Source organism: Heterodontus francisci, chromosome 4, assembly GCF_036365525.1.
Source record: "Heterodontus francisci isolate sHetFra1 chromosome 4, sHetFra1.hap1, whole genome shotgun sequence".
NCBI lineage: Eukaryota > Metazoa > Chordata > Chondrichthyes > Heterodontiformes > Heterodontidae > Heterodontus > Heterodontus francisci.
Genome location: NC_090374.1, coordinates 46360993 through 46384020, shown reverse-complemented (window position 1 = coordinate 46384020; position 23028 = coordinate 46360993). Strand labels below are relative to the sequence as shown.

The window sequence follows — 23028 nt, the reverse complement described above, 5'->3', positions numbered from 1 at the left end:
AGTCCTAAAAAAGAACCGTTCATCAATACTCGGTTTCTTGCAACTCAGCCAACTTCATATCCATGCTGCCACTGTCCCCTTTATTCCACTGGCTTTAACTTTGCTGACAAGCCTGTTATGTAGCACTTTATCAAATGCCTTTTGGAAGTCCAAGTAGAACACAACAACTGATACTGGTAGCTTGTTTAACTATGCCATTGACATGTGGCATGGATTATGAGAAGAATTGGTGATTCACTATCTAGGCAAACTGTGGTGCAGCCAATTATTATACAAATATGCTGGCAACAGGCTGCATTATGATGTCACATTAACCGGCGAGACAGAATCTCTCTCCAATATTAATCTGAAAATCAGATTTTACCAATTTGCTAGATTGTGGCCATGTTGGCATCAGTTTGTTAATCCCCCGAAGTAAACTAACAAATCACACCAGGCAATTTAACTTACTGGGATATATGGGACTAAACATTCACTTATTATCTAAATAAATGTGAATTTACTTAACCATACAAAATTAGTACCGGATTTGTTTAAATAGGGTTTTTATTGTGCATTATTGGGCTTGTAACATTTAAATTAGTGTGCACTGGAAGTCAGGCATAATTTTGTACAACTTAAATTTAATGCGAGTACAACCAGGATGTGTTCGAGTGCTTATTTGGCTAAGTTTTCCAACAGTACAAATGCAAGAAATTTTACAAAACAAAATTATTTACCACATTACATGGTTATACTCACTTTTGTTAGATGATGCTCGGAGGAAAAACCTAAACCATAGACTGTATTTGCACGGCTATCAGGCCACTGACCAAACTTCTGAGATGTTTTTGTAAATGTCATGTTTGGAGTGATTGTGCTGTTGATTATTGCCTGAAAAAAAAACAACTTTATTTTATTAAATTGGATTTTACAAGTAGAATTCTTCAAAACAGAGCAATGGCCCCAGCATTCTGCAATAATGTTAGACAGGCCATTTAATTCTAAACCACTTGTAATTCAAACAGGTAGCTCAAAATTGGCATTGAAAGATGCTTGGGTTGATTGGATTATTTCTCCAACCTGGAAGAGGTTTGTGACAAACTGCCCACATATCCTTATTTCAGTTGACTACTTATTTTCCATATTTAAAAAAAAAAGGGAAATCCCAAAATCAGTTTGTTGAAGAATGTGTAAAACCTGTCTTAACAGTATCAATTAAGTGGAGTTGGAAAGATTTCCTAAAACAAATCAAATTGCTGGTTCTATGGAAAGCCACATGAAAATGCAGCTTTCAAAAAAATTTCCAAACTTTATAGCTTCCACAAAGGAATTGAAAACAACTTGAATCTAACGCAATTCAAACTATTTTCCAGTAGTCAACAAGCAGATTGGTAGAAATTGCAACTTGACCAAAATTTATCTTGATTTTCTTGAAAAAAGTACCATTGGTCATTTAACTTGAGAAACATCCATGGACCAGGAAATTAATTGGCAGTTTCAAGAAACATTTTCAGTGAGAACTTTAACACTTCCAATCTTGAAACAGTAAAGACGGTCCAGGTGAACTCAGATTAGGTTTTCAAAGTTTTAGCTAAAGACCACTGAAAAAAAGTTGTCACAGACACTGTGGCCGGAATCTTGTTCTGCGGGTGAAGGAAGTGATGCCCAGCCCGCATGTTTGTGAGCCGCCACAATCTTCAGTGTGGCGGTTTATTTGAATGAACGGGGCAGCCCGCCCCCACCCCCCCCAATCACGTGGAAGGGTGGCCTGTCCGTCACTGGTATCAGCTGCCTGTGCGCGGATGCTGACACCATTTTTAAAAGCCTTGGAGCCCTTATGGGATTTTTAAAGAAATCACTAAACACCTTTATAAACAATTAAAACTGGTATTTTGGACCTATCCCACCACCCCTCCCAAAACCCACAATATTAGATACTTTTCCTCCCCAACCCAAAACCCTTATGTTTTCCAACTGATCTTTCCCCCTTCAAAGTGCAAAGACTAATAACCTTACCCCTTCCTACCATCCCCTCCACCAATGAGGGACCTTTAACGCTGCTCCCCACCCCACACATGAAAAAGTACCTGCTCCCCTCTCTCAGCCAGAGTGGCACCTCAATTCCCCAGACAGGAGTGCTGGCCAGCGGCATGAAGAATGCAAAGGGACCAGAGGTGGCGACGGGCTTGCAATTATGCCAGGTATTTAAATATGCAAGTGCTTGGCCCATTGCCAAGTGGCAGGGGGGCCGCCACGAGACCTCTCTGCCTCCGTGAAGATCGGGCCAGGCCTCCTCCAGAGTGATCTTCAGACCCCCCCCCACCGCCACTGGCCCGGATGCCTTGTGGGGGTTCGGGGTGGGGTGGGGGGGTGGAACTAAATTCAGTCCAATAGGTCAGATTCTCTCCTCAAAACGTCTATAATTTTATAAAAGCTACGCAAACATCACAAATAATCAACTAATGCTTAACATTACATAAAGTTAACTACTTAACTTGTGCTCACCGTCCCCTCCATATTTTCTTAATTTTAGCTTCACTCTTTAGAAATTCTGAAGTACTCAAGATGTTCTATTTGGAAAGGTTAAACTATTAACCTTGTAATGCTGCCATTTAATTAACTAGAACTTTTCTCTACGTTCTTCAGCCAAATACCAAAGGTCTGAAGGGAACAAATCTTAAAGGTGTCTTTCTAGATCAAGAGTGGGTCCAATGTAAATAAAAGATTTTCATTTATATAGTGCCTTTCATGACCTCACGATATCTCAAAGCTCTTCACAGCCAAACAAAGTGCTTTTGAAGTGCAGCCAATATTATGTAGGAAACGTGGAAGCCAAATTCTACACAGCAAGTTCTCACAAAAAAAGTGATGAGATAATGATCACATATTCTGTTTTAGTGATGTTGATAGATGGATGAGTATTGGCCAGGACACCAAGGATAATTCCTCCATTCTTCCTTGAAATAGTGACACGGGACCTGAGGGAGCAGACTGGGCCTCAGTTTAACGTTTTGTCCAAGAGATAGTACCTCTGACAGTATAGTACTCCCTCAGCACTGCACTGGAATGTTAGCCTGGGTTTTTGTGTTTAAGTTTCTGGAGTAAGACTTGAACTCAAACTTCTGGATCAGAAATGACAGAGTGCTACCAACTGAACCACGGTTGGCATTAACCTGACATAGCCTGGGAAGAGCACTACTTGACCTCGCCATGTTAAAGGACTAAATTAATTATTTTCTACCTTTCAGTATCTTTTGAGCTACTTAGGTTTTCTCTGCTGAGATGAATAGTAGCTCACTCCTAGAACGCTTTCAAAATTGTTAAGCAGAGACACTCTAATAGCAAAGTTTAGGGCTGCATCATGTGCACCTGCTGCTGCGAGAGAAAAATGGTAGCCCACATGTGAGGTCCATGCAGCAGATCGCGGTGGTCCACATACTGCACCAGTCAGGCCGCCCCCCCCCCCCCTCCCCCCCAATCACCAATCGTGTTGGGCAGTTGGGGGGGGGCAGGCTCGCCAACGCTAGCAATGATGTCAGCTGCCTGCGCGCAGGCACTGGTGCCAATTTTAAAGGGCAGCCAGCCCTGCCAGCTAATTTGCATTTTTAAAGTTATAACCCCCCACTGATCAAAAATTTGTCGCTGTTTTCCCACCCCAACAATTAACTTCAATGTTTTCCCTATTCCTTCCCCGCAAAAATGAACACTTACCCTTCCACCACCCCCCCACACCAAACTGAAGTGCAGGTCATCCTTTCCCACCATCCCCTACTCAAGTACTGTAAATCTGACCCCATTTCCCACTCGCCCCCCACACTAAAAATCAAAAGATCCCCCCCTTCCCCACCACTGTGGCACCTGCTTTCCCTGGACAGAAAAGTGAAGGCGCGTGAATGCCGGATGCTGCTCAGAAGACCGTGGCCCGAAAGTAACATTGGAAGGAATTTAATTTAAATCTATTCATATGCTTAATTTAAATATTCAAAGCAGAGTCCCATTGCCCAGCGGCAGGGGCACCAGAGCCTTGCCACTGCCGGAAGATCAGGCCTGGCACTCCCGCCATTGGACTCCATGGCCAGCCGCTGCCAGAACAATCTCCCGGCACTACCCACCACAGAGCCCAATGGCAGGAGCTCAGTAAAATCCCAGCCCTAGTCGTCTATTACTATGTTACGACCGAGGCTGGAGGAGTACAATGTTTATTCTAGTCCCACTTCTCCACAGGCCCAAACATATATTTAAATTTTCTTACTTACCCAGTCAATCATATACTCTATTTTTCCCCCAGAATAAAGCACACCAACCAGGTTTCTTTAACAAACAATAAAATTATCTGATTATAAACCAAGACTTAACCAATTATAAAGTAAAACAAACACAGAATTGCATTATTAAAGCCCCTTATGAACCACAGCCCTCACACACATATATATACACACCGGTTAACTGGGAACAAAAAAAGGGGGGATTTTTGTTTACAGCTGTTCCAAAGAAATAGAAGGAATAAAAAAAAACACTCAGGCTGAAAAGATATCCTTTGTTTTGGTTAGGCTTCCAAAAGGCATGTCGACAGCTGTTACTGGGATCTTCCTAGAACAGTGCCAGTGCTTTCTGGGGATGTTGAAGATCAGTTTGGGTAGGCTTTCCAACAGGTGCAACTACAGAAGGCTCCAAATAAGTCTTACACCGTGAAGGCAGCAACAAGGTTTCAATGCCCACATATTCAATGCGAGGTACAGGAGGAAATAGGAAACTGACATGCTGGAAATGCAGGGTTTCTTTTCAAGACAGATGAGCTGTTTTTCCTCTGTGCAGGCAGAAACACCAACTTCCTTTAACAGTTCAAATTGACACGAAAACTTTCCAGAAACGCAGTCTCATGACATCTATAAATCTTGGCTTGTCACTTCTTTGTAAACATCTTCCCAAGTCAAAAACAACCCCTGCTGGGTTATTTGATAACAGGTGCCTTCCAGTAACTGTTTACAGTTCACTCAGTCCAAACTTTCTGGTGACCTTTTAAAAAACAATTCAAAGTTCCAGCATCTTGGAATCCATTTTGGTTTTAAAATGGAAACACATAACATTTTCTCTATGAAAGAAATCTATTTATTCAGCACAATCACTCCACAAAATAAAATTGGGAATTTACAGCATTGTCAGTAGACATTGTCAAGAGACATGCAACCCCTGCCCTTTCAATCCCATGGACTTCATTAAGCAAAAGACCAACATATTCAATTATATGCCAAAGGCAAAAGGTATATTTTAAAAGAGATAAAGAGATCCATAGAATGCTACTGCATAGGAGAAGGTCATTTGGCCCATCGTGCCTATGCTGGCTCTTCAGTAGGGCTATCCAACTAGTCCCACTCTCCTCTTTCCCCATGTCCCTCTAAATTTGTTCCGTTACAAGTATTGATCCACTCCCTTTTGAAAGTTACTATTGAACCTGCTGTCACCATCATTTCAGGGAGCACATCGCAGATCACAACTACTCACTGCATTGCATTGTCTGCCTTTATGTTGCCTCTGGTTCTTTTGCCAATCACCTTAAATCCATGATCTCGGTTTACCGGCCCTTTTGGCACTGGATTTACTCTATCAAAATCTTTCAAATTTGAATACCTTTATGAAATTTCCTCTCAATCTTCTCTGCTCCAAGGAGACCTCCTCCACTTAACTGAAGTCCCTCGAACTTGCTACCATTCTAGTAAATTTCTTCTGCATTCTCTCTTAAGGTCTCAACATCCTTCTTAAAGCATGGTGCCTAGAATGGAATACAGTTGAGATCTAACCAGTGTTAGATAAAAGGCTTAGCATAACGTCCTTGCTTTTGTACTCCACTCTTTTTATAAAAGTCAAGGATCCCTTTTTTAATTTAAAAAAAGCCTTCTCAAACTTGTCCTACTAATTTCAAGCTTTGCGCACATGCACCCCCAGGTTTCTTTGTTCCCGCACCCCTTTTAAAATTGCATCATTTAATTAAAGTTGGCTATCCTCAACCTTCCTACCAAAATTTATTACTTCACACGTCTCTATGAAATCTTATCTCCCACGTGTCTGCCCATTTCACCAGTCTATGCCCTCCAGAAGTTAGTTCCTGTCTGCCTCGTTATTACATTTGAGTTTCAAGACATATGCAAACTTTGAAATTATGCCCCGTACATCAATTTCCAGGTCATTAATATACATCAAAAAAGCAATGGCCCCAACACCACAGCACAATTCTCTCCAGTCTGTAAAATAATTAATCACTGCCGTTCTCTGTCTGTTGCCCTATTTCATATCCATGCTGTCACTGTTTCAATTTTACCAATGTCTATTATGTGGCACTTTGTCAATCACCTTTTGAAAGTCCATCTGCACTTTCCTCATCAACCTTCTCCATTAATCTGCTCAAGTTCTTGAAGTAGGTCAAACACAATTTGCCATTAACATAAAAGCAAAATACTGCGGATGCTGGAAATCTGAAACAAAAACAAGAAATGCTGGAATCATTCAGCAGGTCTGGCAGCATCTGTGGAAAGAGAAGCAGAGTTAACGTTTCGGGTCAGTGACCCTTCTTCGGTTCCGAAGAAGGGTCACTGACCCAAAACGTTAACTCTGCTTCTCTTTCCACAGATGCTGCCAGACCTGCTGAGTGATTCCAGCATTTCTTGTTTTTGTTGCCATTAACTTATCTGTGCTGTCTTATTCATTTCATTAGCCCACACTTGTCAAAGTACCAATTAATTTTGTCTCAAATTAATTTCTCAAAGTTTCCCCATCACTGACATTAGGCTGACTGGCCTGTAATTGCTGGGTTTATCCCTCTCTCCTTCTTTCCATTCTCCTATATGGAAGGAAGACTGTGGCTGGAGCCTCTGCAATTTCCACCTTTGCTTCCCTCAGAATCTTAAGATCCATCCTTTCCAGTCTGGGTGATTTTCCTACTTTGAGCACTGCCAACTTTTAAGTGCCTCCTTTTTATTTTTTTCCTATCCAATATCACTACTACCTCCTCCTTTACTGATTGCTTCTGTCTTCTTTAGAGAAGAGGATGCAAAGTACTTATTCAGCATCGCAGTCATGTCTTCTGCCTCCACAAGAACTCCTTTTCGGTCACTAATTGGCCCCACCCTTCCTTTGACTACCTTTTTACGATTTAGATGTTTATAACAGAGACTTTGTATGTTAGCTGTTAATATATTCTCATACTCTGGCCTTTTTTTTTTCCTCGTACTTTCTGTATTCAGCTTGGTTCTCCACTGCATTATGAACCTTACATCTGACAAAAGCCTCTTTTTTCTGTTTCATTTTAATCCCTATATCTTTAGTCATCCAGAGAGCTCTAGTTTTGGATGTTCGTCCTTTCTTCTTTATGGGAAGATGAAAACTTTGTACCCAAATCATCTTCCTTTTGAAGGCCTCCCATTGCTCATTTACTGTTTCACCTGCCAATTTTTGATTCCAATCCAGAGGCTGAGAGGTTTAGGAAGGGAATTCCAAAGCATAGCCAACAAGGATGCAATGATTAAAATCAGGAATTCTAAAAAGGCCAGAATTAGAGGGGTTTGTGGGGCTGGAAGAGATTACTGAGATAGAGAGGGACAAAGATATGGAGGGATTTGAAACCAAGGATGAGAATTTTAAAATCAAAATGTTGCTTAACCGGAAGCCAATATAAGTCAGCAAGCCCAAGGGTGATGGCGCAAGTAAGAACACGAGCTGAGTTCTGGATGAACTCAAGTTTACAAAGGGTAAAATGTGAGAGGCCAGCCAGGAGTGCGTGGGAATAGTCAAGTCTAGAAGTTACAAGAAATGGATGAGGGATTCAATAACAGATGAGTTGATATAGGGGTGGAGTCAGGCCATGTGTGATGTCAGCAATATCACCATGCTAAATGAATTGGCGACAGAACAGATCTAGCAGCTGAAAACTGGGCATCCATGATGTGCTCTGGGTCATCAGTAGTAGCAAAATTGGATTACAACACAATCTGCAACCTCATGGCTTGGCATATCTCTTTACAATTACCATCATGCCAGTGCATCAACCTTGGTTCAATGAGGAATATAGAAGACCATGCCAGGAGCAGCACTAGGTGTACCCAAGAATGAGATGCCAACCTGGTGAAGCTATAAGACTACATACATGTTAAGAATCATGCTATAAACAGAGATAGGCGATCCCACAACCAATGGATCAGCTCAAAGCACAGCAGCAGTCCGGTCACATCCAGTTGTGAATGGTGGTGGGCTATTAAACAACTAAAGGGAGGAGGGGGCTCCACAAAGATCCCCATCCTCAATGATGGTAGAGCCCAGCCCATGAGTGCAAAAGGCAAGGCTAAAGTGTTTACAACCACTTTCAGCAAGTGCCAAGAGAACTAGCCATGCCTCCAGCCAAGCTATTCCAGTACAGTTACAACAATGGAAAATTGCCCGGGTATGTCCTATACCCAAAAAAGCAAGATAAACCCAATTTAGCCAATTAACATCTCATCAGTCAGTGGGCCAAAGAAGATCGCCACCCCCCCCCCCCCACAAGTCTAAATCAGGGGACACGATCCTCCTTTTGGGCCTCCTTATCTCGAGAGACAATGGATACGCGCCTGGAGGTGGTCAGTGGTTTGTGAAGCAGCGCCTGGAGTGGCTATAAAGGCCAATTCTGGAGTGACAGGCTCTTCCACAGGTGCTGCAGAGAAATTTGTTTGTTGGGGCTGTTGCACAGTTGGCTCTCCCCTTGCGCCTCTGTCTTTTTTCCTGCCAACTACTAAGTCTCTTCGACTCGCCACAATTTAGCCCTGTCTTTATGGCTGCCCGCCAGCTCTGGCGAATGCTGGCAACTGACTCCCACGACTTGTGATCAATGTCACACGATTTCATGTCGCGTTTGCAGACGTCTTTATAACGGAGACATGGACGGCCGGTGGGTCTGATACCAGTGGCGAGCTCGCTGTACAATGTGTCTTTGGGGATCCTGCCATCTTCCATGCGGCTCACATGGCCAAGCCATCTCAAGCGCCGCTGACTCAGTAGTGTGTATAAGCTGGGGATGTTGGCCGCTTCAAGGACTTCTGTGTTGGAGATATAGTCCTGCCACCTGATGCCAAGTATTCTCCGAAGGCAGCGAAGATGGAATGAATTGAGACGTCGCTCTTGGCTGGCATACGTTGTCCAGGCCTCGCTGCCGTAGAGCAAGGTACTGAGGACACAGGCCTGATACACTCGGACTTTTGTGTTCCGTGTCAGTGCGCCATTTTCCCACACTCTCTTGGCCAGTCTGAACATCGCAGTGGAAGCCTTACCCATGTGCTTGTTGATTTCTGCATCTAGAGACAGGTTACTGGTGATAGTTGAGCCTAGGTAGGTGAACTCTTGAACCACTTCCAGAGCGTGGTCGCCAATATTGATGGATGGAGCATTTCTGACATCCTGCCCCATGATGTTCGTTTTCTTGAGGCTGATGGTTAGGCCAAATTCATTGCAGGCAGACGCAAACCTGTCGATGAGACTCTGCAGGCATTCTTCAGTGTGAGATGTTAAAGCAGCATCGTCAGCAAAGAGGAGTTCTCTGATGAGGACTTTCCGTACTTTGGACTTCGCTCTTAGACGGGCAAGCAAGCAAGCAAATGGACTGCTGGGTGGAGCACTACCTGTACTCCAGGGAAAATGTTGTCACCGAGACCGCCCTCAATGCAGACCAGCCTCTGCCAGTCATGGATGAGCTGGATGAACAGCCAACAAAATTGGAGCTCAGTGATGCCAAATGATTCTCTAGCCAGTGGAAAAGCCCCCTGGGAAGGAAGGCATTGCTCCTGAAAATAAGAGTGCCAAGACTGCTATATTCTCAGCACTCCATGGACTGCTTTGCTGGTGCTGGGATAAGGGAGCAGTACGACAGGACATGCACGATGCCAATATCATTAACCTCTATAAGAACAAGGGTGACCGCGATGACTAACAACTACCGTGGAATCTACTTGCGCAGCATAGTGGGGAAAATCTTCGCTCTAGTCATTTTAAACAGGCTCCAGAAGCTGGCTGAACGTGTCTATCCTGAGGCACAGTGTGGCTTTCGAGCAGAGAGATCCACCATTGACATGCTGTTCTCCCTTCGCCAGCTACAGGAGAAATGCTGCGAACAGATGCCCTTCTACATTGCTTTCATAGACCTCACCAAAGCCTTTGACCTAGTCAGCAGATGTAGTCTCTTCAGACTACGAGCAAAGGTCGGATGTCCACTGAAGCTACTAAGTATCACCACCTCATTCCATGACAATATGAAAGGCACAATTCAGCACAGCGGTGCCTCATCAGACCCCTTTTCTATCCTGAGTGGTGTGAAACAGGGCTGTGTTCTCGTACCAACACTGTTTGGGATCTTCTTCTCCCTGCTGCTCTCACATGCATTCAAGTCTTCAGAAGGAATTTTCCTCCACACAAGATCAGATGGCAGGTTGTTCAACCTTGCCCGTCTTAGAGCGAAGACCAAAGTCGGGAAGGTCCTCATCAGGGAACTCCTCTTTGCTGACAATGCTGCATTAACATCCCACACAGAAGAGTGTCTGCAGAGACTCATTGACAGGATTGCAGCTGCCTGTAACAAATTTGGCCTAACCATCAGCCTCAAGAAAATGATCAATGGACAGGACGTCAGAAATGCGGCACAGTGGTGCAGTGGTTAGCACCGCAGCCTCACAGCTTCAGCGACCCAGGTTCAATTCTGGGTACTGCCTGTGTGGAGTTTGCAAGTTCTCCCCTGGTCTGCGTGGGTTTCCTCCGGGTGCTCCGGTTTCCTCCCACATGCCAAAGACTTGCAGGTTGATAGGTAAATTGGCCATTATAAATTTCACCTAGTATAGGTAGGTGGTAGGGGAATATAGGGACAGGTGAGGATGTGATAGGAATATGGGATTAGTGTAGGATTAGTATAAATGGGTGGTTAATGGTCGGCACAGACTCAGTGGGCCGAAGGGCCTGTTTCAGTGTTGTATCTCTAAATCTAAAAATCTAAAATGGCGACCACGCTCTGGAAGTGGTTCAAGAGTTCACCTACCTAGGCACAACTATCACCAATAACCTGTCTCTCGACGCAGAAATCATCAAGCGCATGGGAAAGGCTTCCGCTGCTATGTCCAGACTGGCCGAGAGTGTGGGAAAATGGCGCACTGGCACGGAACACAAAAGTCCGAGTGTATCAAGCCTGTGTCCTCAGTACCTTGTTCTACAGCAGCGAGGCCTGGACAACATAGGTCAGCCAAGAGCGACGTCTCAATTCATTCCATCTTCGCTGCCTCCGGAGAATCCTTGGCATCAGATGGCAGGACCGTATCTCCAACGCAGAAGTTCTCGAGGTGGCCAACATCCCCAGCATATACACCCTACTGAGCCAGCGGTGCTTGAGATGGCTTGGCCATGTGAGCCGCATGGAAGACGGCAGGATCCCCAAAGACACATTGTACAGCAAGCTCGTCACTGATATCAGACCCACCGGCTGTCCATGTCTCCACTTTAAAGACGACTGCAAACGCGACAGGAAGTCCTGTGACATTGATTACAAGTCGTGGGAGTCCGTTGCCAGCGATCGCCGGAGCTGGCAACAGACATAAAGGCAGAGCTAAAGAGTGGCGAGTCAAACAGACTTAGCTGTTGGCAGGAAAAAAGACAGAAGCGCAAGGGGAGAGCCAACTGTATAACAGCCCCGACAACCAATTTTATCTGCAGCACCTGTGGAAGAGTCCGTCACTCTAGAATTGGCCTTTATAGCCACTCCAGGCACTGCTTCACAAACCACTGACCACTTCCAGGCACTTACCCATTGTCTCGAGACAAAGAGAGACGGAGACTACTCAATCATCAGCAAAGAGATGGCAAATGTCGTTGACATTGCTCTCGAGCAGGACTTACTCACCAATAACGTGTTCTGCCAGGACCACTGAGCTCCAAGCCTCATTACAGCCTTGGTCCAAACATGGGCAAAAGAGCTGAATTCCAGGAGGTGAGGTGAGAGTGACTACTCTTGACATGAAGGCACCATTTGACCAAGTGTGGCATCTCAGGGCAGCGCCTTAGGCCCAACTATCTTCAGATACTTCAATGACCTCCTTCCGTCACAAGGCCTGATGTGGATGTTCAATGATTGTAGAGTTTCAGTTTCACTTGCAACTGCTCAGGTACTGAAGCAGTCCTTGACTGCATGCAGCAACACCAGGACAACATTCAGGCTTGGGCTGGTAAGCAGCAAGAAACATTTGTGCCACATAAGTGCCAGACATTGACCATCTCCAAGGCAGTCTAACCACCTCCCATTGACATTCAAAGGCATTATCATCACCAAATCTGCTACCAACATTCTTGGGGCCACATAAATACTGTGGCTGTAACAGAAGGTCAGAGGCTTTGTATTCTGCAGGGGGTCCTGACTCCCCAAAAACCTCTCCATATCTACAAACACAATTTGGAGTGTGATGGAATACTGTCCACTTTTCTGGATGAGTGCAACAAGCAAAAAGCTTCACACCATAGAGAACAAAGCAGCCCATCCCATCCACCAGCTTAAATATTCACCCCATCTACCACCAACCCACTGTGGCTGCAGTGTGTACCATCTGCAAGATGCACTGCAGCAACTCACAAAGGCTTCATTACCAGCACCTTCAAAACCCATGCCTTCTACCATCTAGAAAGAGAAGTCCAGCAAGTGCATGAAGAACCATTATCTCCAAGATCTCTGCCTTTGTCACCTTAACATCCTCTGGGTCCGCTCAGACATTTTATAGACTGTTCCAGGGAATTTTGGAACACAAATTCCCAGTGCAAACACTCGTGTGTGTATATTAAGCAAGTCACACAATCCTGACTTGGAATTACATTGGTGTTCCTTCATCATTGCTCGGTCAAAATCCTAAAACTCCCTAACTAACAGCACAGTGGAAATACTTAAACGGTGGAGACTGTGGCAGAGTGGTAATGTCACTGGACTAGTTAATCAAGTCCCACGGCAGCTGGTGGAATTTAAATTCAATTTATTAATAATTGAAAACTAGTCTCTGTAATGGTGTCATGAAACGATCATTTTGTCATAAAATTCCAGTTGGTTCAATAATGTCCTTTAGAGAAGGAAATCTGCTGTCCTTACTTGGTCTGAAGTCACATGTAGGCCAGATCCACAGCAATGTGGAGGCCTTTTAACTGCCCTCTGAAATTGGCGAGCAAGCCACTTAGCTGTCAAGGACCATTAGGGATGGGCAACAAATGCTGGCCTTACCAGCAATACCCACATCCCATGAAAGATTTTAAAAAAGGTTCAAGATAATACTTGTGCAAATTTTGTACTTGTTCTATGTACAGATAAGTTTATTAATGTGAAGGAGACCAACCTCTAGCCCTACACAGAAACTCGAAACAGTTTGTGGATCTTACCCATTTCAGTAGATTGGTTAGGCAATAAAAATTCATGTGTAATGCAGGATTGCAATCTACAGTGTAAAGTTTGAGTATATCCTGACAGTCAATTAGCATAGACACAGTCCTTAGAAAAAGGAGTTATCCACATTGCCCAGAGTTTATACTCAGTGTGCACTGGGATTTATGGCCTGAAGATGGGCATCACTGTGTGCCTAGTTGATTAGGGAGACACAGCAGCAATACTTGAACAAGTCCCTTCGTATCCATGGGCAGGGACAGGTATATACCGCAGGGCAAGAATTATAGCTGGGGGAAAGGAAATTATGACGCGATTAGGCAAGATTTAGGATGTGTAGGATGGGGAAGGAAACTGCAGGGGATGGGCACAAACGAAATGTGGAGCTTATTCAAGGAGCAGCTAATGCGTGTCCTTGATAAGTATGTACCTGTCAGGCAGGGAGGAAGTTGTCGAGCAAGGGAGCCGTGGTTTACTCAAGAAGTTGAAGCGCTTGTCAAGAGGAAGAGGGCGGCTTATGTTAGGATGAGACGTGAAGGCTCAGTTAGGGCGCTTGAGAGTTACAAGCTAGCCAGGAAGGATCTAAAGGGAGGGCTAAGAAGAGCAAGGAGAGGACACGAGAAGTCATTGGCGGATAGGATCAAAGAAAACCCTAAGGCTTTCTATAGGTATATCAGGAATAAACGAATGATAAGAGTTAGAACAGGGCCAATCAAGGATAGTAGTGGGAAGTTGTGTGCGGAATCAGAGGAGATAGGGGAAGCGTTAAATGAATATTTTTCGTCAGTATTTACAGTAGAGAAAGAAAATGTTGCCGAGGAGATTACTGAGATACAGCCTACTAGGCTAGATGGGATTGAGATTCACAAGGAGGAGGTGTTAGCAATTTTGGAAAGAGTGAAAATAGATAAGTCCCCTGGGCCAGATGGGATTTATCCTAGGATTCTCTGGGAAGCCAGGGAGGAGATTGCAGAGCCGTTGTTGTTGATCTTCAAGTCGTCATTGTCGACAGGAGTAGTGCCGGAGGACTGGAGGATAGCAAATGTTGTCCCCTTGTTCAAGAAGGGGAGTAGAGACAGCCCTGGTAATTATAGACCTGTGAGCCTTACTTCGGTTGTGGGTAAAATGTTGGAAAAGGTTATAAGAGACAGGATTTATAATCATCTTGAAAAGAATAAGTTGATTTGCGATAGTCAGCACGGTTTTGTGAAAGGTAGGTCGTGCCTCACAAACCTTATTGAGTTTTTCGAGAAGGTGACCAAACAGGTGGATGAGGGTAAAGCCGTGGATGTGGTGTATATGGATTTCAGTAAGGCGTTTGATAAGGTTCCCCACGGTAGGCTATTGCAGAAAATACGCAAGTATGGGGTTGAAGGTGATTTAGAGCTTTGGATCAGAAATTGGCTAGCTGAAAGAAGACAGAGGGTGGTGGTTGATGGCAAATGTTCATCCTGGAGTTTAGTTACTAGTGGTGTACCGCAAGGTTCTGTTTTGGGGCCACTGCTGTTTGTCATTTTTATAAACGACCTGGATGAGGGTGTAGAAGGGTGGGTTAGTAAATTTGCGGATGACACGAAGGTCGGTGGAGTTGTGGATAGTGTCGAAGGGTGTTGTAGGGTACAGAGGGACATAGATAGGCTGCAGAGCTGGGCTGAGAGATGGCAAATGGAGTTTAATGCGGAGAAGTGTGAGGTGATTCACTTTGGAAGGAGTAACAGCAATGCAGAGTACTGGGCTAATGGGAAGATTCTTGGTAGTGTAGATGAGCAGAGAGATCTTGGTATCCAGGTACATAAATCCCTGAAAGTTGCTACCCAGGTTAATAGGGCTGTTAAGAAGGCATATGGTGTGTTAGCCTTTATTAGTAGGGGGATCGAGTTTCAGAGCCACGGGGTCATGATGCAGCTGTACAAAACTCTGGTGAGGCCGCACCTGGAGTATTGCGTGCAGTTCTGGTCACCGCATTATAGGAAGGATGTCGAAGCTTTGGAAAGGGTGCAGAGGAGATTTACTAGGATGTTGCCTGGTATGGAAGGAAGGTCTTACGAGGAAAGGCTGAGGGACTTGGGGTTGTTTTCGTTAGAGAGAAGGAGGAGGAGAGGTGACTTAATAGAGACATACAAGATAATCAGAGGGTTAGATAGGGTGGATAGTGAGAGTCTTTTTCCTCGGATGAGGATGGCAAACACGAGGGGACATAGCTTTAAGTTGAGGGGTGAAAGATATAGGACAGATGTCAGAGGTAGTTTCTTTACGCAGAGAGTAGTAGGGGCGTGGAACGCCCTGCCTGCAACAGTAGTAGACTCGCCAACTTTAAGGGCATTTAAGTGGTCATTGGATAGACATATGGATGTAAATGGAATAGTGTAGGTCAGATGATCGGCGCAACATCGAGGGCCGAAGGGCCTGTACTGCGCTGTAATATTCTAATTCTAATTCTAATTCATCTCACATTTTAAGCAAAACATTTTACACTTTGGATCAAACAAAGTTTAAAACTATCACACAAAAAGGGTTAGCTAAAACAGTCTCAAGAGGATGGTGTAGGAAGTCCATTTCACTGCCCAGAAAATCTGAAAAGTGCTCAATACTGGATTGCAAGAGCCTCATACAAAACACACCTTAGATCCATTGTCCCAAACATACATCTCAAATTATCCACAGCAGTGGTTCTCAAACTTGGGCCCACTGATAGGGCCTTGGTGAGATCATATCAGGAGTACGGTGTATAGTTTTGATCTCCTTAGCTAAAGGATGGCATAATTTCCTTAGCGAGAATACAATAAAGGTTCGCTAGACGGACTCCTGTGATGAGGGGATCGTCCTACGAGGAGAGATTTAGTAAGCTACACTCCTTAGATTTTAGAAAAATGAGAGGTGATCCCATTGAAATGCATAAAATGAAGAGGCTTGAACAGGTAGATGCTGGCCAGGTGTTCCCCCTGGCTGGAGTGTCTGGAACTAGGGGTCGGCCATTTAGGAGTAAGATGAGGAGAAATTTCTTCACTCAGAGGGTTGTGAATCTTTGGAATTGTCTACCGCAAAGAGTTGTGGGTTCTCAGGTCATTGAACATATTCAAGGCTGAGATCGACAGATTGGTGGATACTAAGGGAATCAAGGGTTATGGGGATAGTGGGGAGGAGATGCAACTGAGGCAGAAGATTAGCCATGATCCTATGGAATGGCAGAGAAGGCTCAAGAGGCTAAATGACCTACTACCAATTCTTATGTTCTTATGACCCCCGGGGGACTGCAGTCTTTCCGGGGGTCCATGAAACAATTTGAAATGCAAGCTGGGAGATGGTAGCAGAGTGCAGCTGTCACTTGTGTACTGCAAATTGGGCTGGCTGTCTCAATTAGTAGAATATCATGCAAGGATAGACAGATTCTGCTAGGAGAAGCAGGCACATCCAGCTCACTGATATTTGTAAGTAAACACCCATTTTCTTAACAGCATTATTAAACAGTTTACATGCAGCACTTTCATATAGCATTATAACTTTGATGGGGGGGGGGGGTGCATGATTATTAATCCATTTGGAAAAGGGATCATTCAAAACAAAAATGTTTTAGAACCACAGATCTACCGTAGCTGTTGAATTATTCCATCACAGTGAACAGGAACAACATTGCTTTGCAGGAATACAAACAAGTGCTGGAAATACTCAGCAGGTCCAGCAACATCTGTGGAGAGAGAAGCAGAGTTAACGTTTCAGGTCAGTGACCCTTCATCACAACTGGCAGATATTAGAAATGTAAAAGGTTTTAAGTGGGGGGGGGGGGTGGGGTGGTGGTGCAAGAGATAACAAAAGAGGTGTTGATGGGACAGAGGGTCACAGAGAATAACTGACCAGAAAGGTCATGGAACAAAGGCAACTGGTACGTTAATGGTGTGCTGAAAGACAAAACGTTAGTACAGAGAAGGTGTGACTAGACTGTAAAGTACAAAGCACGCCAAGCACAAACATAAAAAAAAAAACAAACAGGGGTCGGTATAGTTGAAACAAACTTTAAAAAATGTAAAAAAATAACCAAAGAAAAAATAAACATAAAATCATGCTCCGAAATTATTGAACTCAATGTTCAGTCCGGCAGGCTGTAGTGTGCCTAATCGGTAAATGAGATGCTGTTCCTTGAGCTTGCATTGATGTTCGCTGGAACACTGCAGCAATCCCAGGACGGAGATGTGAGCATGAGAGTGGGGTTAGAGGTGGGTGTTGAAATGGCAAGCAACCAGAAGCTCGGGGTCATGATTACAGACTGAGCAGAGGTGTTCCTCAAAGCGGTCACCCAATCTAAGTTTGGTCTTCCCAATGTAGAGGAGACCACATTGTGAGCAGTGGGTACAGTATACTAAATTGACAGTACAAGTAAATCGCTGCTTCACCTGAAAGCAGTGTTTGGGGCCTTGGATAGTGAGGAGAGGGAGGAGGTAAATGGGCAGGTATTACAACTCCTGTGATTGCAGGAACTATGGGAAGGGGACGAGGTGGTGGGGGTAATGGAGGAGTGGGTGAAGGTGGGCGTCACGGAGGGAACAATCCCTTTGGAATGCTGACAGGGGAAGGGAGGGGAAGATGCATTTGGTAGTGGCATCACACTGGATGTGGTGAAAGTGGCAGAGGATAATCCTTTGGATGTGGAGGCTGGTGGGGTGGAAAGTGAGGACAAGGGGAACCCTGTCGCGGTTCTGGGAGGGAGGGGAAGGGATGAGGGTAGAGGTGTGGGAAATGGGCTGGACATGGTGGAGGGCCCTGTCAACCTCAGTGGGTGGGTGGGGAAATCCTCGGTTGAGGAAAAAGGAAGTGCTTGGAGTGCTTTGTGCTTTACAGTCTATTCACACCCTCTCTGTACTAACGCTTTGTCTTTCAGCATACCATTAACTTACCGTTTGCCTTTGTTCAATGACCTTCTGGTCAGTTACTCTCTGTGACCCTCTGTCCTATCAACACTTTCTCTTGTTATCTCTTGCCCCACCCCCCGCTTTAAAACCTTTTACATTTCTAATATCTGCCAGTTCTGATGACGAGTCACTGACCTGAAACGTTAACTCTGCTTCTCTCTCCACAGATGCTGCCAGACCTGCTGAGTATTTCCAGCATTTCTTGTCTTTATTTCAGATTTCCAGTATCTGCAGTATTTTGCTTTTATTTTATTGCTTTGCAGGAGTCCTGTGCAAATTTTCAGTTCTGAGGCTGGATCTGCTCAGGGCCACGAATTACAACATCACAAGTTGCATGTCTCAACTTCGCCAATGATAGGGAAGAACCATGCAGAAAGAGTATATTAGGTAGAGAGCTAGGCCTACTTGGACTGGCCAATGTTGCCAGTGGCAGCTGGGTAACAGGGACTGGATCCACCCAGGGCTCTGTGCCATTGTATGGATTGCACAGCCTTAACACAGGCCCTGTTAATGAGTTATATACACCCAAATTCAGAATTAATTTATTGCAACAAAAAAATCCTCTTTAAAAACTAAAAAAAAAAAAAATAGTAAACTGTATTTTCTTGTTCCAAGGAGACCTCTCTGCAATCTGGAAATGTACTAGCTTCTGCATTTCTAGGGAAATAAAAAAAAAGGTTCTATCCCAAGAATGCCACTCAACAGCTGATCTACCAACAGTATACATTAACAGCTTTGTGTCTGTTATTCTGTATACGATAGAGATAAAATTCATACCGAAGCCAGGGTATATATTTGCTATTTTACTCAAATATAAACTTGTACTTTGTTCGGAATGTAGTGTTAAAGTAATCTGAAGCGTACACTGTTCAAATCTATATTTCAGCTTGCATTATCAAGACACTCAGTCAAGGCACCTTACGCCAAGTTATACTTTGATTAATCTGAGGTTGAGATCCAGTACCCAACTAATCTGATCAAGACAATGATAGTTTATGAACTAGTTGATTCAAAAGATAGTATATGATTTAGCCATTCTTCATTGTACCATGCAAGTTTGCAAGTTCTCCCTGTGTCTGCGTGGGTTTCCTCCGGGTGCTCCGGTTTCCTCCCACATGCCAAAGACTTGCTGGTTGATAGGTAAATTGGCCATTAGCAATTGCCCCTAGTATAGGTAGATGGTAGGGAAATATAGGGACAGGTGGGGATGTTTGGTAGGAATATGGGATTAGTGTAGGATTAGAATAAATGGGTGGTTGATGGTCGGCACAGACTCCGTGGGCCGAAGGGCCTGTTTCAGTGCTGTATCGCTAAACTAAACCAAAGGGGGTCATTTTTAATTGAAGTATCAGATACAGCATCAATCTTTCTTTTAAAAAAAACTTGTATTTATATAGCTCCTTTCAAGACCGTGGGATGTTCCAAAGTGCTTCAGAGCCAATTAAGTACTTTTGAAGAGTAGTCACGGTTGTATAGAACATAGAACAGTACAGCACAGTACAGGCCCTTCGGCCCACAATGTTGTGCCAAACCTTTAACCTACTCTAGGATCAAACTAACTACATACCCTTCATACTGCTATCATCCATGTGCCTATCTAAGAGTCGCTTAAATGTCCCTAATGTATCTGCTTCTACTACCACCGCTGGCAATGCATTCCACGCACCCACCACTCTCTGTTGTAATGTAGGAAAGATGGCAACGAATTTGCACAGAGCAAGCTCCCACAAACAGCAATGATATTGGCAAGGACACGGGATAACTCCCCCATTCCAATTCAAAATAGTGGATACCTGATAAACCAAGGCCCGTCTACTCTAACGTTGCATTCAAAAGACGGCCCTCAGTACCACAATGGAGTGCCAGCCTAGATCTCCACAGTTGCATTCAAATGCCTGGAATCTTTGTGTTAAAGAACATTTTTTCTATATCTTAAAAATTAGATGTTTAGATGGAAATAGAACTGGCTTGGCAACAGAAGACAGAGCGTGGTGTAAATGCTAAATAGGAGGAAAAAAGTCACCAGTGGAATTTCACAGGAAATTATGGAGAATTCTGCTACAGTGGATCCATAATAGTATTAAATTTATTTTTGATAGGTAAAAATTGGGGGAAAAATTCACTATCCTCAGATAGGCTTGGATCAATTCAATAGATAGGCAGTTATGTAGATATGTGGCAAATGGATTTTAATATGGATAAGTATAGGGCAACACATATTGGAAAAACACCAAAGTGTAACATGAAAGGCCATGGGAAATTATAAAGTATGACAAGCCTACTGGTATCCCTTTATGATGTGGACAAAACCATCATTTCAGTAAGGAGATGGCAACAAACAACACAAGTTTAAAAGAAAAAAAAAAATCAATGGCTCCAAACTAGAGGAAAATATAAACAAAAGTGCCATGCAGGTCCCAGAAAGCATCTTAGCAAATTAAGGCATTGCAAGTTGGTGCTCAAGGGTATTTCAGGCATTCCCTATGGCTTGAAAAGGTGGGCAAGTAGTTGGAAGAAGCCTGCCAGTAAATCCCTCATGCCCTGTGCCTGTGGATAACACCTAAGAATGCAGCTACCAAGAGATCTTTGAATCTGCTGTCATGCTCACAGGGTGGCCAAAAAAACAAGGTGAAGGAAAACATAACCAGAAATTGGAAAGCAAACCCTTCAAAAAATAAGAGTCCCATTTTGTGACCTCTGTTGCTAGAAACCAAAAAGGGAAAGTATTAGAAGCAATCAATTGATCAAACCCTACTTTGGCAGCATCAGAGTGTGAGGCAGTTACTAACAAAGCAAATCAGGTACTTGGGTTGATCGGGAGGGCAGAGGACTGCAATTCAGAACAGGTTAAATGAAAAGGCTCAATTTTAAAAGAAAGAGGCTTTGGAAATAAGTCAGATTTTTTAAAAAGCCTACAATGATTCCAGGTATTGGATAATTATAAAGACAGGTTCAACCACAGTTTTAATATTTTTTTAATTAAACAGAATTCCTAAGCTCTTAATGTTTTTTTAAAAAAAAAAGTCAGACAGCAAAACAGATACAATAGAAAAACCCCAGCCTCTTACGCATTGTACTTTCATGTAGTTCTCACCTTTGACCCATCAAGGCTGATTATCCTGTACACATTGCGTGTATTGTCATAGAAATAGGACACAGTCACAGCATGTTTGCTAGTGGGAACCCAGTTCTTCTTTGTGGTAGGATCAATCTGGAAGACATGGGCTCGGGTGCTGAAGATGGGCTGCTCCCTAGGGGTAGAAAATATAAATTATGAACTTGGTCAGACTATAAAATTGCTTGTGCACAATCATGCTGGGAATGGAGAATAGTCAAATAGTTCAATTCACTTCAGTTTTCATTTGAAGCAATTGAACTGAAAAACTTCGCAATTAGCAGATGTTTTCCCCAATTAGGAAATGCTAGCTATGCAATCTGAACGCTCAGCTACTAAACATACCGACCCAACATGGAAATATCTCTCCTCCCCTTGCATTTGTACAGGCCAACATTTCTCAACATTAATTAGCAATGCTTTGCTTTCACCACTTAAAACCTCTTCCTTACAAAAATATAACATATTGGGGAATAAAGGGAACAACAGAGAAGGAAGAGGAAACAGTCCACTTAAGGCATAACTAACTTTTGCCAAAGCATTTCCGCATTTCCACCCAGGAGCAACAAAAATCTGGTAATTGACTAGCAGTTAAACCTTAGTTGGATGAAAGATTTCAATGTGGCATTATAGGGATTGATCTGCCAATTGAAAATTAAACCCAACAATCTGCTCACTGTCCAGGAGATAAATTAAGTATAAACTATCACAAATGTGAAAGCTTTAATCTGAAAGCCATATACTATTCTAACAAACATATTGCACTAATGTAGAAAGGCTACAATTTTGGAAGCCTGAAACGAAAGTACACATGCAGAGGTCAGTCAGCATCTGACAAACCTTTCCCACAAGTTTGTTTGTTTAAGTTCCAACATGATTGTTGATATTTTGATTGTGCACCTACAAATTATACCAAATCTTTCAATATAAAAGGTGGTCAGCTGTGACAATGCAGAAAAATGAATAAGTAATATACTCAAACTAATTTATCTGTTGTATATCAAAGCGCTGCACACTGGAAAATACTGCACAATGGTGCACTTGGAACTTTGTAGCATTCCTGGGATAACAAAACTAGTGTCTCAATTGGGTTTTCACCTACACACCAAAAAACAATCGTTACGTTGTCACACCCTACCATTATATACAAGGCATCATTCAACATTGAAAAAGTCTTCATTCTTAAATGGAGCTAGAATGAAGCCATTTTGCCTTGATGCAGCATTTTTCAAAATCCATTTTAGAATATGTACAATTCTTTCTGCCTCCCCCAGGAAATTAACAGAACCATAAAACCTGAAGACATTACAACCACTTCAACACAGTCAATTCCAAAATATCTTTACCACCTTCCTTTATTCATTCATTTCATTGTGGAAATTACATCTGAAGTTTCAAAAATAAAACTCGAAGCAAGACTTTGAAAACCTAAAAAGGCTCATCTTGTTCTGGTTGCACAAAAACCATTGGTCAAAATTATTAGCTTTCCCACACCAGGAACAGGAGAGAGCAGGCCAACATAGGATTATAGTTCAAAATCTGTTCAAAAAAATTAAACTAATGCAGCATACATGATTTCACTGCATTACTGCGATCAAAGCGAAGCAAGCACAGAT

General features: G+C 43.4%; 1 protein-coding gene across 2 annotated transcripts in view; it reads right to left on the bottom strand.

Annotated features, from left to right (window-relative positions):
• homer1b (homer scaffold protein 1b) overlaps positions 1–23028 on the bottom strand; it is a 105528-nt gene that overhangs the window by 46295 nt on the left and 36205 nt on the right. The window contains exons 1-3 of one of the 2 annotated variants that reach the window (XM_068029460.1): positions 21392–21476; positions 5611–5752; positions 742–873 (exon numbers count right to left, since the gene is read on the bottom strand). In XM_068029460.1, coding sequence (XP_067885561.1) covers positions 742–843 — 102 coding nt within the window. In that variant the 5' untranslated portion in view covers positions 844–873; positions 5611–5752; positions 21392–21476. Of the gene's footprint in view, positions 1–741; positions 874–5610; positions 5753–21391; positions 21549–23028 lie in introns of those variants that run through there. The other variant, XM_068029459.1, reaches the window with a different exon arrangement.